This window comes from Monodelphis domestica, chromosome 5 (assembly GCF_027887165.1).
Source record: "Monodelphis domestica isolate mMonDom1 chromosome 5, mMonDom1.pri, whole genome shotgun sequence".
NCBI lineage: Eukaryota > Metazoa > Chordata > Mammalia > Didelphimorphia > Didelphidae > Monodelphis > Monodelphis domestica.
Window position 1 is genome coordinate 86,088,987 of NC_077231.1, and position 17,734 is coordinate 86,106,720.

The 17,734-nt window shown below is 32.8% G+C and overlaps 1 protein-coding gene across 2 annotated transcripts in view; it reads right to left on the minus strand.

Moving 5' to 3' along the window:
- LOC103101763 (sodium-coupled monocarboxylate transporter 1-like) overlaps positions 1-17,734 on the minus strand; it is a 228,164-nt gene that overhangs the window by 25,725 nt on the left and 184,705 nt on the right. For both annotated transcript variants that reach the window (XM_056798700.1, XM_007503479.3), the window contains 3 exons: positions 8,696-8,898; positions 7,439-7,539; positions 5,491-5,564 (listed from right to left, as the gene is read on the minus strand). In XM_056798700.1, the coding sequence (XP_056654678.1) occupies positions 5,491-5,564; positions 7,439-7,539; positions 8,696-8,898 (378 nt within the window). The remainder of the gene's footprint in view (positions 1-5,490; positions 5,565-7,438; positions 7,540-8,695; positions 8,899-17,734) is intronic.

Here is a 17,734-nt window from a genome sequence, read left to right on the forward strand (position 1 = left end):
AGTTAAACCATATGAATGTAAACAGTGTAGGAAGATTTTCACACAGATGGGCTCTCTTGCTAGACATCAGAGAATCCACAATGGAGAATTTATAAATGTAATTTCTGTGAAAGGGCTTTTATAACAAGGACATCTCTCACTAACCATGAGAAAATCCACACTAGAGAGAAACCTTATGAATGTAAACAGTGTGGAAAGGTGTTCACACAAAGAGGCCATCTTGTTGCACATACAAGAATCCACACTGGAGTGAAACCCTATGAATGTAAACAGTGTGGAAAGGCTTTCATGCAGAGGGGCTCTCTTGCAGCACATCAGAGAATCCACAATGGAGAGAAACTTTATGAATGTAATCGCTATGGAAGGGCTTTTATAACAAGGACATCTCTCACTATAAATGAGAAAATCCACACTGGAGAGAAATCCTATGAATGTAAACAATGTGGAAAGGCTTTCACATAGAGGAGCAATCTTGCTAAACATCAGTGAATCCATACTGGAGAGAAGCCTTATGAATGTAAGTAGTGTGGAAAGTCTTTCACACATAGGGGCCATCTTGTTGCACATAAGAGAATCCACACTGGGAAGGAAACCTTATGAAGGTACAGAATGTGATAAAGCTTTCACAATGAGGAGTAATCTTACTAAGCATCAGAGCATCCACATTGTGGAGAAAAATTATGAATGGCATCAATTTGGATAGGCTTTCACATAAACCCTACAGTTGCTTCATGTCAGAAAATCTTCACTAGAGAGAAACTCATAAGTGAGATTGATCTTATAGTTGCCACTTTTAGATTATTTAACATTAGAGGATCCACACTTCACAGAAACTTTAGGAAGATGTTGAATTCAGTAAGGGCTTCAGGTAACAATCATCTCTTATTTCCAGGTTAGAATTCCTTTTGGATAGGAATCTTATTACTGTCTAGAAAGAAGAAAGACATTGATATGGAGAATCCTGAGCTTGTTCAGTGTGAGAAAATGTCTTTTGATCAGACCAGTTCCAGATGAATTCCCTCTAGAAAGGCTTTCATCCAAAAATCATCTCTTCATATTAGCGGATTTATAGTACAGAAAAACCTAACAAATGTGCTTAAGTTGTATGCATTTTCCTCAGGACAAGGGTGATCACTATAATTTATAAGTCTTTGGGACCACATCACATCTATTAGATTGGCTATTATGACAGAAAGGGCAAGGGACAAAAGTTAGAGGAGATGTGGGAAAACTGAGATACTAATGAACTATTGAGTGGACTTGTGAACTGGATGGAGCAATTTTGAACTGCATCCAAAGAACATTAAGACACAAAAAGAAAAAGGACCTATATGTATTTTTAAAAACCCCAACACTTAAAGCTGCTCTTTTTGAGTTGACAATAATTAGAAAGTAAAAGGGAACTAACTCATCAATTTGGAGATGGCTGAGTAAATTGTGGCATATAATTATAGTGGAATACTGCTGTTTTATAATTAATGAGTAGAAGGAGGAGCTGGGAAAAACCTAGAAAGACTTGAGAACTGATCCTGACTGAATTTTGCAATACCAGGAGAACCACAGCACATTGTGACAGAAATATTGTATGTAGAACAACTGTGAATTGAGTTATTCTCAACAATACAATGATCGAAATCAATCCCAAAGGCCTGATAATCAAAACTTTTATCTGTTTCCAGAGAAAGAATTGATGAAATCTGAATCCGGACCAAAAAAAGTTTTTTTTCACGTTTTAAATTTTTGTTGTTTGTTTGAGTTTAGTTCCACAGAAGGATCAATATGGGAAAATGTTTCATATAATTCTACATGGAAAATTTATATGCGATTTCTTAATATCTCTTGGGCATGGGAGAGAAAAATCCAAAACTCAAAGTTTTGAACAAATGTAGGATTTTGTTTTTACACATAATTGTTGTCAAAAATAAAATATGAAATGATGGAGAAGAGTTGAAAAAAAAAGAAAAAATCTCCAGGGCCAGATGGATTCATAGGTTAATTGTATCAAACATTTAAAGAACATCTATTCCCAATACCTCAGAAACTATTTGACAAAGTAAGCAAAGAAGGAGTATTATCAAATTCTTTTTTTATGACACAAATATGGTACTGATTCCCAAGCCAAGAAGACCAAAAACAGAGGAAGAAAACTATAGACCAATCTCCTTAATGATCAATGAAAAAATCTTAAATAAAATACTAGCAAAGACACTACAGTAAGTCATCACAAGGATTATTCACTGTGATCAGGTGGAATTTATACTAGGAATGCAAGGCTAATTTAACATTAGGAAAACCATCCATATAATTAACCATATCAGTAGTCAAACTAACATAAATCCCATGATTATCTTGATAGATGCAGAAAAAAGCCTCTAACAAAATATAACAACCACTCTTATTGGAAACACTAGAATGTATAGGGATAAAAGGTGTTTCCCTCAAAATAACAAGCAGTATTTATTTAAAACCATCACCATGTATCATCTGCAATGGAGTTAAATTAGAAGCATTCCCAATAAGATCAGGAGTGAAGGAAGGATGCCCATTATTACTCCTATTATTTAATATTATATTTGAAATGTTAGCAGTAGCAATTAGAAAAGAAAAAGAAATTAAAGGGATTAAAGTATATATCAAAGAGACTAAACTATCACTCTTTGTAGATGACATGATGGTATACTTAAAGAATCCTAGAAAATCAACTAAAACTAGTGAAAATAATTAATAACAAGTGAAGTTGCAATATACGAAATTAAACCCACATACATCATCAGCATTTCTATATATTAAAAAAAAAACCCTCAGCAACAAGAGTTAGAAAGAGAAACTATTTAAAATCACTCGATAATATATTTGGGAATTTATCTGCCAAGAAAATCCAGGAATTATATGAATATAGCTACAAAACATTTTTCAGACAAATACAACTACATCTATGCAATTGTAAAAACATTAATTGCTTAATGGGTAGGACAAGCTAATATAATAAAAATGACAATCCTACTTAAACTAATTTACTTATTCAATGCCATACCTATCAAACTACCAAAACAATTTTTTGTAGAATTAGAAAAAATTATAACAAAGTTCTTCTTGTTGAAGAATATCCAGGAAAGTAATGGAAAAAAAATGTGAAGGATGGGGGCCTAGCAGTACTGTATCTTAAACTGTACTAGAAAGCAGTAGTTATCAAAATAGCATGGTACTGGCTAAGAGACAGAGGGGTGTATCAATGGAAATAGACTAGAGGTAAATGACCTCAGCAAGTTAGTGTGTGATAAAACCAAAGATCCCAGCTTTTGGGACAAGAACTCACTATTTGACAAAAACTGCTGGGACAATAGGAAAACAGTATGGGGGAAAATTAGGTTTAGATCAGCATCTTATATCACAAACCAAGATAAATTCAAAATAGTTAAATGACTTAAATATAACAGTTACATCATAAATAAATTAGTGAACATAGAATAGTATACTTGTCAGATCTGTGAGAAAGGAATTTAATATCAAGCAAGAGATAGAGAACATTACAAAATATAAAATTAATACTTTTCTTATATTAAATTAAAATGTTTTTGTACAAATAGAACCAATGCAAACAAAATTAGTAGGAAAGAAACAGAAAATATTTTTATAACAAAATTCTGTAACAAAGTTTAATTTCCCAAATATATGAGGGATTAAATAAAATTTACAAGAAATAAAGCCTTTCCCCAATTGACAAATTTTCAAGGAATATGAATAGGCAGTTTTCAGATGAAGAAATAAAAACTATCAATAATCACATGAAAAAATGTACTAACTCCCTTCTGATTAGAGGAATGCAAATCAAAACAGCTCTGAGGTACCACCTCATAACAGCAGATTGGCCAAGATGACAATAAAGGAAAATTATACACATTGGAGGGCAAAAATAAATTATGATGTAGCAAAATTGGGACACTAATGTATTGCTGGTGGAGTTGTGAATTGATCCAACCATTCTGGAAGGTAATTTGTAATTATGCAAAAAGGACTTTAAAAATTTGCATGTTCTTTGATCCAGCTATACCACTACTGGTTTTGTACCCCATAGAAATATTTTTTTAAAAATTTGTACGAAAATATTCATAGCCTTGCTGGTTGTGGTGCCAAAAAATTTGGAAAATAAGGGGATGTACATTGATTGGGGAATGGCTGAACAAATTGTGGTATATAATATATATGGAATGCTATTGTGCTCGAAGGAATGATGAACTATTTGATTTCTATATGTACTGGAAATACTTTATGAACTGATAAGGAGTGAAATAAGCAAGACTAGGAGAACATTAAACACAGTAACTGAAACATTGCAGGATGATCAAATGTAATAGACTGCTACTAATATTAATATATTGATCAAAAACAATGCCATGGAACTTTTGAAAAAGAATGCAATCCACATCTAAAGAAAGAACTATGGGAATAGAAACACAAAATCCAAACATATGATTTATCACTTGGTTATATGGGTAGATGTTTTGGGGTTGTGGTTTTTAAAAGATTTTTCTATTAAAAATATGAATAATATTTAAATAGTTTTTGAGTAATGAAATGTGCATAACCCAGTGGAATTGCTTGTCAATTCGGGGGGTGGGGGAGAGAAGAGGAGAGGGAAAGAACATGAATCATGTAACCAAAGGAAAATATTCTAAAAGCAATAAATAAAATTCTGTGAAAAAATAAAACCATCAACAAGGATTACATGTAAAGAGGATAAAATAGAAGAGTTCACATTACAAACAGGAGAAGCAAGAATGGCCATCTGTTATCACCACTACTACTGAATATGAATTAGAAATGCTAGCACTAGCAATAAGAAAGAAGAAATTGAAGGAATTAGAATACACAATGAGGGAAAAAAACTATCACTTTTTGTTGATGATATAATGGTGTATTTAAAGAATCCTAGACAAACCAAAAACAAATTGAAACAATTAACAACTTTAGAAAAGTTGCCAGATATAAAATAAACCCATGCAAGTCATCAGCATTTCTCTAAAATACCAATAAAGTACAACAATAAGAGTAGGCTAGCAATAATCAATAAATTAATGGTCAAAGATTTCTCTTGATGACCAGAGACAAATCATGCAGAGTCACATAAAAAATGAAACCTCATTATTCAACCCTCCTTGCGCAGCAAAAAACATCTCTAATTGGTGGAGGTAGAGTAACATTTTCCAGGCCTTTCTCTGTCCCTTAATGATGGTGGAGGGGAGTCATCATGAGGAGGTCCCAGGTCACACACTTCCATGGACTTTTTCTTAACAAAAATAATTTAAAAATTCAAGACAATTTCAACTATAAAACTGTTTAACTTTGAAGCAACTGGATGTTTTCAGTTTACTTAATATTTTATTAAGTTGTCATTTTTAATGCAAAATGTAAAATATTTTAGGGACAATTTCTATTATATAAGGGCAGGGGTCAATATTTTGAACAAATGAAAACAGGAAATATACATACTTTTTTGAAATAACAAAGTATTGTGTCTTCTTTCATTAGTAATAATCTTTTCTTAATATCCTGGTGTATTCCACCTATAAATCATATGAACATTTTTATAAATCTAAGCAATGTGTAGTAGTAGTGTAGTACCCCATAGTAGATTAATCTCTAGATTATTCATACAAAATAGAGGAAGGGAAGGCAATAAGCATTTATCTAATTGACAGGCATTATGCTAAGCTCATTATAAATATTTTGTCATTTGACCCTCATTATAACCCTGTGAGGTAGGTGCTAGTATTGGCCCCATTTTACAAATAAGGAAACTGAGGTAAGCAGAAATTATGTGGCTTGGGTAGGATCATACAACTATTAAGCGTCTAATTCTGGATTTGAATTCAGATCTTTCTGAGTTCAGTCTGAGTATTCTTTTCATTAAGACACAATTCAATATTAGGGCTTCTGGAAAAAAAAAAGATTCATTTTTCTACTCCTAAATATTCTTCTGGAAACCTCAGAAAAGAGGATATCCCAAAAAGTCACAGTAAATTTTTGAGTTTCTAATACCTTAAATGCTTCCTGTATAGCTCACATCTAGGTTTCCACTGATATGTATAAAAACATATGGTTCCTATGAGAATCTTCTAGATAATAACATGTATTAGGCAAAAAGTCAGCCTTGATTTGACCCCACAGAAAATTCACAACAAATATACCACAAAAGACTCAAAATAGTCCATTAATACTTAATAACATGCTTCTGGCTGTTCTATAGATCTCTTGTTCTCTCAGAGCCTTATAGAGACCTTTGGACTCAGAGTGCTTCCCTGCTGTTTGGACTTCCTTTGGAAAATGGAAGAACTTGAGGTTGCTAGAGATTAAGGCCTCTTACATTCTATTGAGTTCTCCACCATTTTCACTCCAGAACTCAATGTAGGCCACCACTTTTATGTTATTATTCTCTTTCCATTCCCTCCAGAAATGACACCTACTTAAGTTGCTAAGCAGGCAATCCCCTTTCCCAGTGTGAATAATTTAAAGTAGCAACAGAGGAATTGTGTTCTTCCACACAATGACTTAGATCCTTATTGTTCCTTCTTTATTGTGGGGACCTCAAGCTCCCACTCCACTTGGTAAGAGAATTTGCTATATCTCTACACATCCAAAAAAAAGTTCAGGAACTTCCCAAACTCCACCATAAGTCTTGAGTTCAGAAAACCCCACCATTTGGCTACATGATGCACCACTTGAAAAGTTTTTACGAATTTGGTTCTGGGATTGCCACATTTAAGAATATAGGATCCCAAAATTGTTCTTCAGTCTGAGAAGGTGGTTGGGCAATATGATTCCATTATATCTTAAAGTCACATGACTGTGAGCCCTCACCACTGTTTCAGGTCTTATGAGAGCATACATACCATTGCAATGCGCCTGTGCCCTAAGGCTGCCAAGACTCATTAGATCCATATCTGTTCATGAATCTCTGGTCTGTTCTAAGCTCTCTCAGTGGATTTTCCCAAAAAGTACCACCACCCATCTAATACAAAGTGGTGACTGACTCAAGAACACAAATTGACCAAACCATTTATAATGGCTGACTGAATCACTTTTACTTAATGCGGTATTGATCAACAAGTTACATGGCCCTAGAGATTCCAAAGCAATCTTCTCACAAGGTTTTCAATAGCCCCTTGATATCATCTACAAGTCATATAGCTGAAGTTTACAAAAAAGGCTGAAGTGATCCATATGATCTCATCCTGATGATCAATCTCTTTCCCCCTTCTCTTTAACCTTCCACATCACAAATCTCCTCACTATCTCAACAACTGCCAACTTCCAGCCTTGCCCTGAATAGGAAAACTTGATGCATCCTGGATTTAAGCATTGGTCAATAAATTTTACATCTAACTCTAAAGGCTATCATAGAAATATTATTTAAAAATAATATTCAAGAAATGAGTACCTGTTGCAATGCTGGCAATTGATCCTGTCAATATGGTTATCGTTGACCCAATCATACATATATACATGTCAGAAATCCAGTACAAGTTTAACATTTGATAACTAGAAAAGAAACATAAACAAAAACATTAAGGCTTAACAAAAAATGCCAATTAACTAATCACTGAATTTCTATTTAAATCTGAGTAAAAATAAATGAATGTCTATGAGACCAGGATAGTGTAAATATGAACAATTTAGATATTTCCAATAGTTGGGAAGCTTAAAAATCTAACATTTCTATTGCAATTCTATTGCCACTGCTGATTCATTTTTAAAGAAATTATGAAAATAAAATTACACTATAATTTACCAACCAGTAATTTTCCACTAATTTGAGATAAATTGCTGTCATTTCAAAGCACTAAACTGAAGTTCCTTCCTCTCCTACTCATCCATTTTTCAAAAAGTAGAACATATAGGCTATTCAATGTATGCCTTATAAAGTTTCTGAAAAATCTCTGAAATAATCTGGTCTATACATATATCCAATCTGACAACAATCAAATAAATATATAGACCAGAAGTACCTACAATTTGGAATACAAAACTAAAGATCATCCATATAGCTAAGGAATTAAAATGAAAGACTTAATGTATTTAACTATTATATGTCAAAGCATGTCTCATTAACTCTGAAGAGGAACAGCCTACTACTACTCATAAATCAACTGATACATAATGATGTATTTAATTTGATAATTTGTGTATGGAAAATAATTTTAATTCTGCACACAAAATTAACTTTAGCTAAAGATTACACAGATTATCTGGTGAAAGGGATTTATTTTTCTTTTGGAATTTCCAATCAACACACCATTAGCATTTCCAAAGGATTAAATCTATTGTATGAGTTACTATTTGGAATTCTGACACTGATGTCAGATAAGAAAAATAGGTTAAGAATAGTCACAAATTTTAAATTTTAAAAAACAAGGATTATATTTTCCCCATTGCTAAACATATATGTACCAATGGTCTAGAAAAAGAGAAATGAACTATTTGGGGGAAGATAATACTATTTGAGTCATTCTGTTTATTTTTAAAAAAGCATTTTTGAATTCCTCTTCATTACCTAATACACATTTTTAGAAGTCTGAAGCAACCACCCCTTCAATTTTTAAGAGATATTTTATTTTATCAATTACACATAACCTAGTACACTTTTAAAAATATATGAAAATACTTAATAGTTTTTGCACTGAAATTTTAAAAATACCTTTTCAAATTTCCTTTCCATGGTATTAGGACTGGTTGTTCCAGGACCCTAGTCCAATTATGATATATGGTCCTAGCTTCAGTACAGTTTTCAATTGAAACAGGTAATGGTGGATTAAAGTCAAAAGGTCGAGGATATAATTGAGATCCAATTGATATCCAAAATGAAATTGTGTATCCAATAGTAATACCTATAATTGAACCCTGCAAAACAACAATATTTAAAAAATAAAACAAAGAAATTTCTTTTTGGTAAAGAAAGAAATGCCCCTCAGTTGGAAAATGGTGAAATAAGTTATGGCAAAGGATTGTAAAAGAAGAGTTCTGTGCCATAAGAAATGACATAAAGTTTATAAAAAAAAATAAAGACCTACATGCAATTATAAAGAGTAAAATGACAGAACCTAGAGAAAATTAATATACCACAGTAGAAATATTTTTTAAAGAATAATTTGCATATCTCCCTCCAGAGAAAAACTGAAATAATAATAATAGAAATAAGCAAGACATAGGTATATGTGTATAATTTTATATTTTGTTTTATCATTTTCATTATATTATTATGTATATATGTCAAAATTATATATATATTTTTATATATATGTCAAATGATGCCTTCTATAGTGCAGGGAGTGGAAAGTGTTACCTGGAAATTTTAATGAGACAAACAAATTAATGATTAATTTTTAATGTAAAAACATAATTATGATAAAAATAATTTTATAAGTGACTTTTTAAAAATAATAGCTAATTCTTATAGGTAAGAATTAATAATAATAATTTACAGTAATATAGCATTTTAAGATGTAAGAAAGCATAAGCAACCTGACTCCATTTACAATACAAAAAAAATTCTTATTTTTATCTAGTGCTTTAAGATTTTCAAAAAACTTCCTATAAATAGCAATCTGGTAGTAGAGGTATCATAATTACTATTATCCTGCTTTTTCATTTTATAGGTGAATCCCATTATAAGAGTGAATCCCATTATAAGAATTTAAAATGTAGGTTTTTATGCTAAATATAAAAGTTCTAAAGTAGTATTGTGGTAGCTGATTTTAAAAATTAACTCTTAAGCCACGAGTCTGTAAGCTCCTCTTAAAAATTTAATGTAATAGATGCAGCAAATGATAGAAATATAGGAAGGAAATAGAAAGTATTCTCTACCTAGATATCCTTTAATTTTTGTCCAAAGAAGTCCAGATCACCACCTGGCAAGGGCTCTCAAGTTTCTATCTCCATGTGGAGTCATGGTAGTCTCTTAAGCCAGGAATCCTGGTGGTGTCTTCAGCAAAGGTTCAATCAATGCAGCTTCCTCAAAGGCTTTTCCAGAACCAAACTCCACAGAAGCCATGAAAGGAAGGCCAGCTACTCACACAGCAAAGCAACACAGGATCCAGGGAAAGAGTCTCCTCTTTCAGTCAAGATTACCAATGTAGAATGTTCAAAGGCAAACTCCAAAGGAGAAGTTCAAAGGAGAAGTCTTTTGGACAGGAAGTTCAGGAATTTTTATAGTCCTTTTCCCAAGTCTCTTTGTGTCTCTTCCCCACTTCATGGGAACCAATAGCAGTCTTTTAATTTGCCTACCACTGCCCTAGGGTGGGGTAGTTGCCTCTGTAGCTGTCACCCATTCTAGCAAGGAACTTAGGGTCTTTAAGTTCTTGATTTGATTAGCTAAAAATAGGCAAGGGGAGAGTTAATTCTATCATCACACCATTGTCATAGTTTGTTGCTGCTAAGAGTTAGATTTTAAACCCAAGTTTCCTATTTTTAAGTCCAACATCCTTTGCTCTTGTAAGTAAAATATTGCTTATCTTATTAAAATGGAAAAAAATCGATGTATGGTCATACAGATTTCCTTGGCAATACTATAATATAAAAGATCTCTGATTCCCAGGTTAAAAATTGTTAGAAAAAAGTAAGTCAAGTCACAGTTAGGTTCCTCAATATATAGAGTGGCAGGTTTAGAATTGGGAGTCCCTGAATTCAAATCTGACCTCAGACACTCAATAAGGAACAGTGAGATCAAAGCAGTCATATGCAAAACTGCAAGGGAAAATGGTAATTGATTTCAGGCAATGGAAGAGCTCAAAAAGGAATTCAAAAATTAAATAAGAGAGGTGGAAGAAAAATGGGGAAAACAAATGGAAGAAATGCAGAAAGAAAATAAGAGTTTTAAAAGCAAAAATGTTCAAATGGAAAAGAGGCACAAAAACCCAATGAAGAAAAGACATTTCTAAAAATCAAAATTGACTTGCTGGAAAAAGAGGTAAAAAAATCCAAAGAAGAAAAGAGCACCATGAAAGGGAGAATATGCTAAATAGAAAAAGAGAATTCAAAGGTCATGGAAGAAATTTAGTCTTTAAAAATTAGAATTGGATGAATAGAACCTAATGACTTCATGAAACAACAAGAAAAATGAAAGAATGAAAATATAGAAACAAATATGAAAAATTTCATTGGAAAAAAAGAACTGATCTCAAAAATAGATCCAGATGAGATAATCTAAGAATTACTGAACTACCTGAAACTCATGATAAAATTTAAAAAAAACATAGATATCATTTTACAAAATACCAAGAAACATTGTCCTGATATCCTTGAATAAGAGGTTAATACAGAAACTGAAAAAAATCTACAGATCACCTCTTGCAGTAAAGGCCCAAATGACAACTTCTCAGGAATGTTAGCATCAAGTTCAAGAGCTCTTGGGTCAAGGAGAAACTATTGCAAGTAGCCAGTAAGAAACAATTAAAATACCATGAAGGCCTGGTCTGGATTACATTAGAACTAGAAGCTTCCATATTGAACCGAAAGGCTTAGAATATGATATTCTGGAAGGAAAGGGAACTGGGTTTCCAACAAAGAATCACCTTTTGTTAGGATAAGAATTTATTTAGGTTGTTTTGTTTAGTCAGAAGCAAGGGTTTCTGCTCAGAAAAATATTTGCATTTTTGAGACATCCTCTTGTGGTGAGGAGAAAGATAATTTGCTATGGGTCCCTTAAGAATATGGCATAAAAGGAATCTGGGAAAGAATGCTTGGTTCCCGTTTCCTCTGGCAGTTAAGGAGGCTAGAGGTCTCTGGAATTTGACAGTTGATGGCAGTTGAAGAGAAAGAAAAAGAAATTTAAGGTGAAGAAGGAAAAAGATTTTACTGTGATTTCAAATAGGTTTCTTGAAGATTTTAAATAAATATGAAAGATAAGAAAAGAGTGTTATTGAAGCTGTTCTCTACAGAAACTCTTCATAAGGTTCATAAGTTAGAGTAAGGCAGATAAGATAGAATTTAATATATCAAGATAGCGGTATAGTTTATTTAGGCCTGTTTCAGGCAAGAAGAAGTCTTGTGAGGGACAGATTTGGTTGGGTTGGTTACTTTGTCAAATATTAGTGCTAAATTTAGTTTTCTATTTCCTACTTTTACTATACCTACTCTAAAAGAAAATAAATATCATTGTTTTAGTCTGCATACAAAAAGTTTCCTCCACCACCTGAACCAGTTTGCCCTTAAAGCTTTATCATTTATTATACCAGTTCAAAATACTAGTTTACTATTAACCATTATATTACCAAAATATGAATAAAAATGAAATAAATAATGTGAGTGAAACTTTAGAATATCAGATTTAATAGATATCTGGAAAAAAATTAAATAGGGATAAAAAGGAGTATACCTTCTATTCACCAGCACATGATACATATACAAAAATTGACTATGTACTAGGGCATAAAAACTTCACAACCAAATGCAGAAAAGCCACAATAATAAATGCAAAGTTTTCAGATCATAATGCAATAATCAGTTGCATCAATATAATCAATAACAGTTCATGGAGTATAAAATTAAAAATTAATTGGAACTAATTCTTCAAAACTTGTGGGTGAAAGAACAAATCATAGAAACAATCACTGATTTCCTTGAAGAGAATGAAAATGAGGTTATAATATATCAAAATTTATGAGATATAGCCAAAGCAATACTCAGGGGGAAATGTATATCCCTGAATACTAATATCAATAGGATAGAGAAAAAGCAGATCAATGAATTTAAAATCATTCTAAATATAAAATACTTGGGAATCCATTTGCCAAGATGAATTCAGGAATTATGTGAACAAAATTACAAAACACATTTTACACAAGTAAAGTTAGATATAAGGATCTGGAAAAACATTAATTGCTCATGGGTAGGCTGAACTAATAAAATAAAAATACATTATCACATAAATTAATTTACTTATTCAGTGTCATACCAATCAAACTACTGAAAAAACTATTTAATAGAACTAAAAATAAATAACAAAGTTCATCTGGAAAAACAAAAGGTCAAGAATATCAAGGGAACTAGTCAAAAATTAGGTTTAGATCATCATCTCATTCCCTATTCCAAGATAAGGTACAAACAGGTTTTAAACATAAAGAGGGATATTATAAGGATATTAGGGGAACATAGAACAGTTTGTATTTCAGATCTATGGAGAAATGAAGAATTTATGACCAGATAAGAAACAGAGAACATTACAAGTGTGGAAAGGAAATGAATCAAGCTTTTGCATTTCTGCCCTTTGAGCTTGAGCAGAAAGCAGTTGGAATGTGATTGGGAAAGGGAGTGACATTTGGATTGAGAGAAGAGAATTGTGGGAAAAACTGCAAACTGAACGGCCTTCGCCCTCTGAATTCAGCTGAATGTGGAGCAAAGACCTGGAGCTCTATATCCCAACCCATGGAAAATCTTGCCTCCATTTCCCCTACCCAGAATGAAAAGAAGGCTCCTGTATGTTTGGGAGCATCCATTAGAGGAAGAACAAACAACAGTTGCTGAGAAGAGACTGATAACCTTAACTTCAGGGGGTCATGCTGAAGATCATTTTCATCACTTGACCTTCCCAAGAAAGACACTTGCTATGTGTTAAGGTAGGAGAGAGACATTAATTAGCCAAGAAGAAGATAGATAAATTAGAGCTGAGCCAAGGTGCCTCTGCTTAAGAAAACTAGAAACCAAGTAGGGTCTCCTCTCTCCTCAAGCCTCTCTCCTTTCTTGATTTGCTGAAATTAATAAATTACTTGAAAAATTGAAAATCACAGTCAGATTCAATTGAAGGGAGAACAAAGAATGAGATGCTGGTGGCTAAGAAAGCCATTAGCCTAGGTGAAACAATGAGAGTCAACTTTAACAGTCTGTTTGCCAGACAAGGGGAACCCTGGGGTTCAACTACTTAGTCATCAAGACTTGATAAGTAATCTCCACTGGTTCCCAGAAGTTCTCTCAAAGACATTGGTTCTGTCATCATTAACTTAACCTTATTCAGGGGTACTTCTCTCTTGTGGTTTAAGTGAGAGGGAATTTCAAAGACAGTCTCTCAGCCACAAAGAGTGGCTTCATTTTACCTCATCAGCCTCCATATTCCCTTTGTCCCTTCAACTCCTCCATTCCCTGTTACAAACCGTCCCTATATCCCCTGTACCTCTTTAATCTACTAATTATCTTCATTATTACATAAGATGTAAAATGAATAATTTTGGTTTTATTAAATTAAAAAGGTTTTGTACAAACAAATCAATGAAACCATGATTAGAAGGCATAATGAATAAATTCTTAAATTAGCTAAGCAATGAGAAATTATTGAAAATTGAGAATAGGTGGCTGGCTAGAGAAGCGGTGGTGAATGAGCTAAGTTTCTTTAATTAAAAAAGTGGAATAGTAATGAAATCATGGAAGGAATTTTCGGGTTTCCCTTGCAAGGGAAGTTAAGATTTACCAGACTCTCATTGGGTTTGATGCTCAACGGGTAGATGGTTGGCAGTTTTTCTCTGATATTTCTTGAGGATTTTGGAGATAACTGGTTGGGAATAATATCTTGTATTTTAGAAAGACTGAAGAAGGATTCAAAGACAAGTGTGACTGACTGTTCCCTGATCTACCAGAGGGGACAGAAGAAAGCATCACTTCTGTGAAACCTGCAATGTCTGTGATACTGTCAGAAGTTGGAGCTTGGAGACTGGAGAGACACAGAGAAGGCTGAATTCATTATTTGAAGATATAATATAAGAAGGCATCTAAGTAGATTTTAAGTAGATTAGCCTAATTAATTAGATATTATAAATTATAGATAGTTTAAAGAGTTTCTATGAGGTCTGAGAAATCAGATAAGAAGAAACTTCTCACAGGGCAGATTGGGAACTAGAGTATCAGTAAGTATTGATTAGATTTAGAGATAAATAGATTTAATAACTCCTTTCCTAAATCATTTCTAATTCCTATATTCTATCCTTATTCTTTCTTATAGTTACAATAAAAGGTTGTTTTTTTATAACCAGTCTCCAGCAGATTTTCTTCAAATACCAACACTGGCCATTTTCTCCAACTGCCAAAATCTGAATATCCTTAAACCTAATAGCCTATCCATAAATATTGATACCAACCAATATCAGGGATCATATTCCCCATTATAAATGGAAACCAAAAAACTGGGGGAAAATTATGAAAAATTTATCTGATAAAAGTCTGACTTCTCCAATATATAAAGAATTACATTAAATTTTTAAAAATCCAAGTCATTCACCAATTGATAAATTGTCAAATGATATGAATAGGTAATTTTCAAATGGATAAATCACGACTATCAATAATCACCTGAAATGCAAATGAAGAAAAGCAGAATTAATTAATGCAAACTTTTCAGATCATAAGGCAATAAAAATAATTATCAGTCAGGGTACATGGAGAGCAAAATAAATCAATTGGAAATTAAATAATATGATGCTCCAAAATCAGTTAGTTAGAGAACAAATCATAGAAACAATAATTTCATTGAAGAAAATGACAATGGTGAGATATCCTTTCAAATCTTATGGGATACAGCCAAAGCAGTACTCAGAGGAACAGCCAAAGTAGTACTCAGAGAAAGATTCATATCCCTGAGTGCACATATTAACAAATTAGGGAGGGCAGAGATCAATGAATTGGAAATGCAAATCAAAAAACTTGAAAGCAAACAAATTAAAAACCCCAGAAGAAAACCAAATTAGAAATCCTAAAAATTAAGGGAGAAATTAATAAAATAGAAAGTGATAGAACTATTGAACTAATAAATAAGATAAGAAGCTGGTACTTTGAAAAAAAACAAAATCAACAAAGTACTGGTCAATCTAATTAAAAAAAGAAGGGAAGAAAAGCAAATTAGCAGTATCTCAGATGAAAAGGGGGAACTTACCTCCAATGAAGAGGAAGTTAAGGCAATCATTAAAAACTTCTTTGCCCAATTATATGGCAATAAATATGCCAATCTAGGCGATATGGATGAATACTTACAAAAATACAAATTGCCTAGACTAACAGAAGAAGAAATAGAATTCTTAAATAATCCCATATCAGAAAAAGAAATCCAACAGGCCATCAAAGAACTCCCTAAGAAAAAAATCACCAGGGCCTGATGTCTTCACAAGTGAATTCTATCAAACATTCAAAGAACAGCTAATCTCAATACTATACACACTATTTGACATAATAAGCAAAGAGGAAGTTCTACCAAATTCCTTTATGACACGAACATGGTACTGATTCTGAAGCCAGGGAGGTCAAAAACGGAGAAAGAAAACTATAGACCAATCTTCCTAATAAATATAGATACAAAAATCTTAAGCAGGATAGTAGCAAAAAGACTGCAGCAAGTGATCAGGAGGGTCATTCACTATGATCAAGTACGAACTATACAACAAATGCAGGAATGGTTCAAAATTCAAAACCATACACATACTTGACCATATCAACAAGCAAACCAACAAAAATCACATGATTATCTCAATACAAGCAGAAAAAGGTTTTAATAAAATACAATATCCATTTGTATTAAAAACACTAGAAAGTATAGAAATAGAAGGGTCTTTCCTAAAAATAATAAACAGTATATATCTAAACCCATCAGCCAACATCATCTGCAATGAGGATAAACTAGATGCATTTCCAATAAGATCAGGAGTGAAACAAGGATGCCCATTATCACCTCTATTATTTAACATTGTACTAGAAACACTAGCAGTAGCAATTAGAGAAGAAAAAAATTGAAGGCATTAAAATAGGCAAGGAGGAGACCAAGTTATCACTCTTTGCATATGATATGATGGTCTACTTAAAGAATCCTAGAGAATCAACCAAAAAGCTAGTTGAAATAATCAACAACTTTAGCAAAGTTGCAGGATACAAAATAAACTCGCATAAGTCATCAGCATTTCTATATATTTCCAACACAGCTCAGCAGAAAGAATTAGAAAGAGAAATTCCATTCAAAATCACCTTAGACAAAATAAAATACTTAGGAATCTATCTGCTGAGACAAACACAGGAATTATATGAACACAACTACAAAACACTCTTCACCCAAATAAAACTAGACGTGAGAAATTGGAAAAACATTAACTGCTCATGGGTAGGATGAGCCAATATAATACAAATGAACATCCTACCCAACCTTATTTATCTATTTAGTGCCATACCCATTGAAATTCCAATTTTTTTTTACTGAATTAGAAAAAACCATAACAAAGTTTATTTGGAAGACAAAGGATCAAGGATATCCAGGGAAATCATGAAAAAAAATACAAAGGAAGGTGGCCTTGCAATCCCAGATCTCAAACTATACTATAAAGCATGGTCATCAAAACAATTTGGTACTGGCTAAGAGACGGAAAGGAGGATCAGTGGAATAGACTTTGGTTGATGACCTCAGCAAGACAATCTATGACAAACCCAAAGACCCCAACTTTTGGGACAAAAATCCACTATTTGACAAAAACTGCTGGGAAAACTGGAAGACCATGTGAGAGAGATTAGGTTTGGATCATCACCTCACACCCTACACCAAGATAGACTCAGAGTGAATGAATGACTTGAACATAAAGAAGGAAACTATAAGTAAATTAGATGAACACAGAATAGTATACATGTCAGACCTGTGGGAGGGGAAAGACTTTAAAACCAAGCAAGACATATAAAGAGTCATAAAATGTAAAATAAACAATTTTGATTACATCAAATTAAA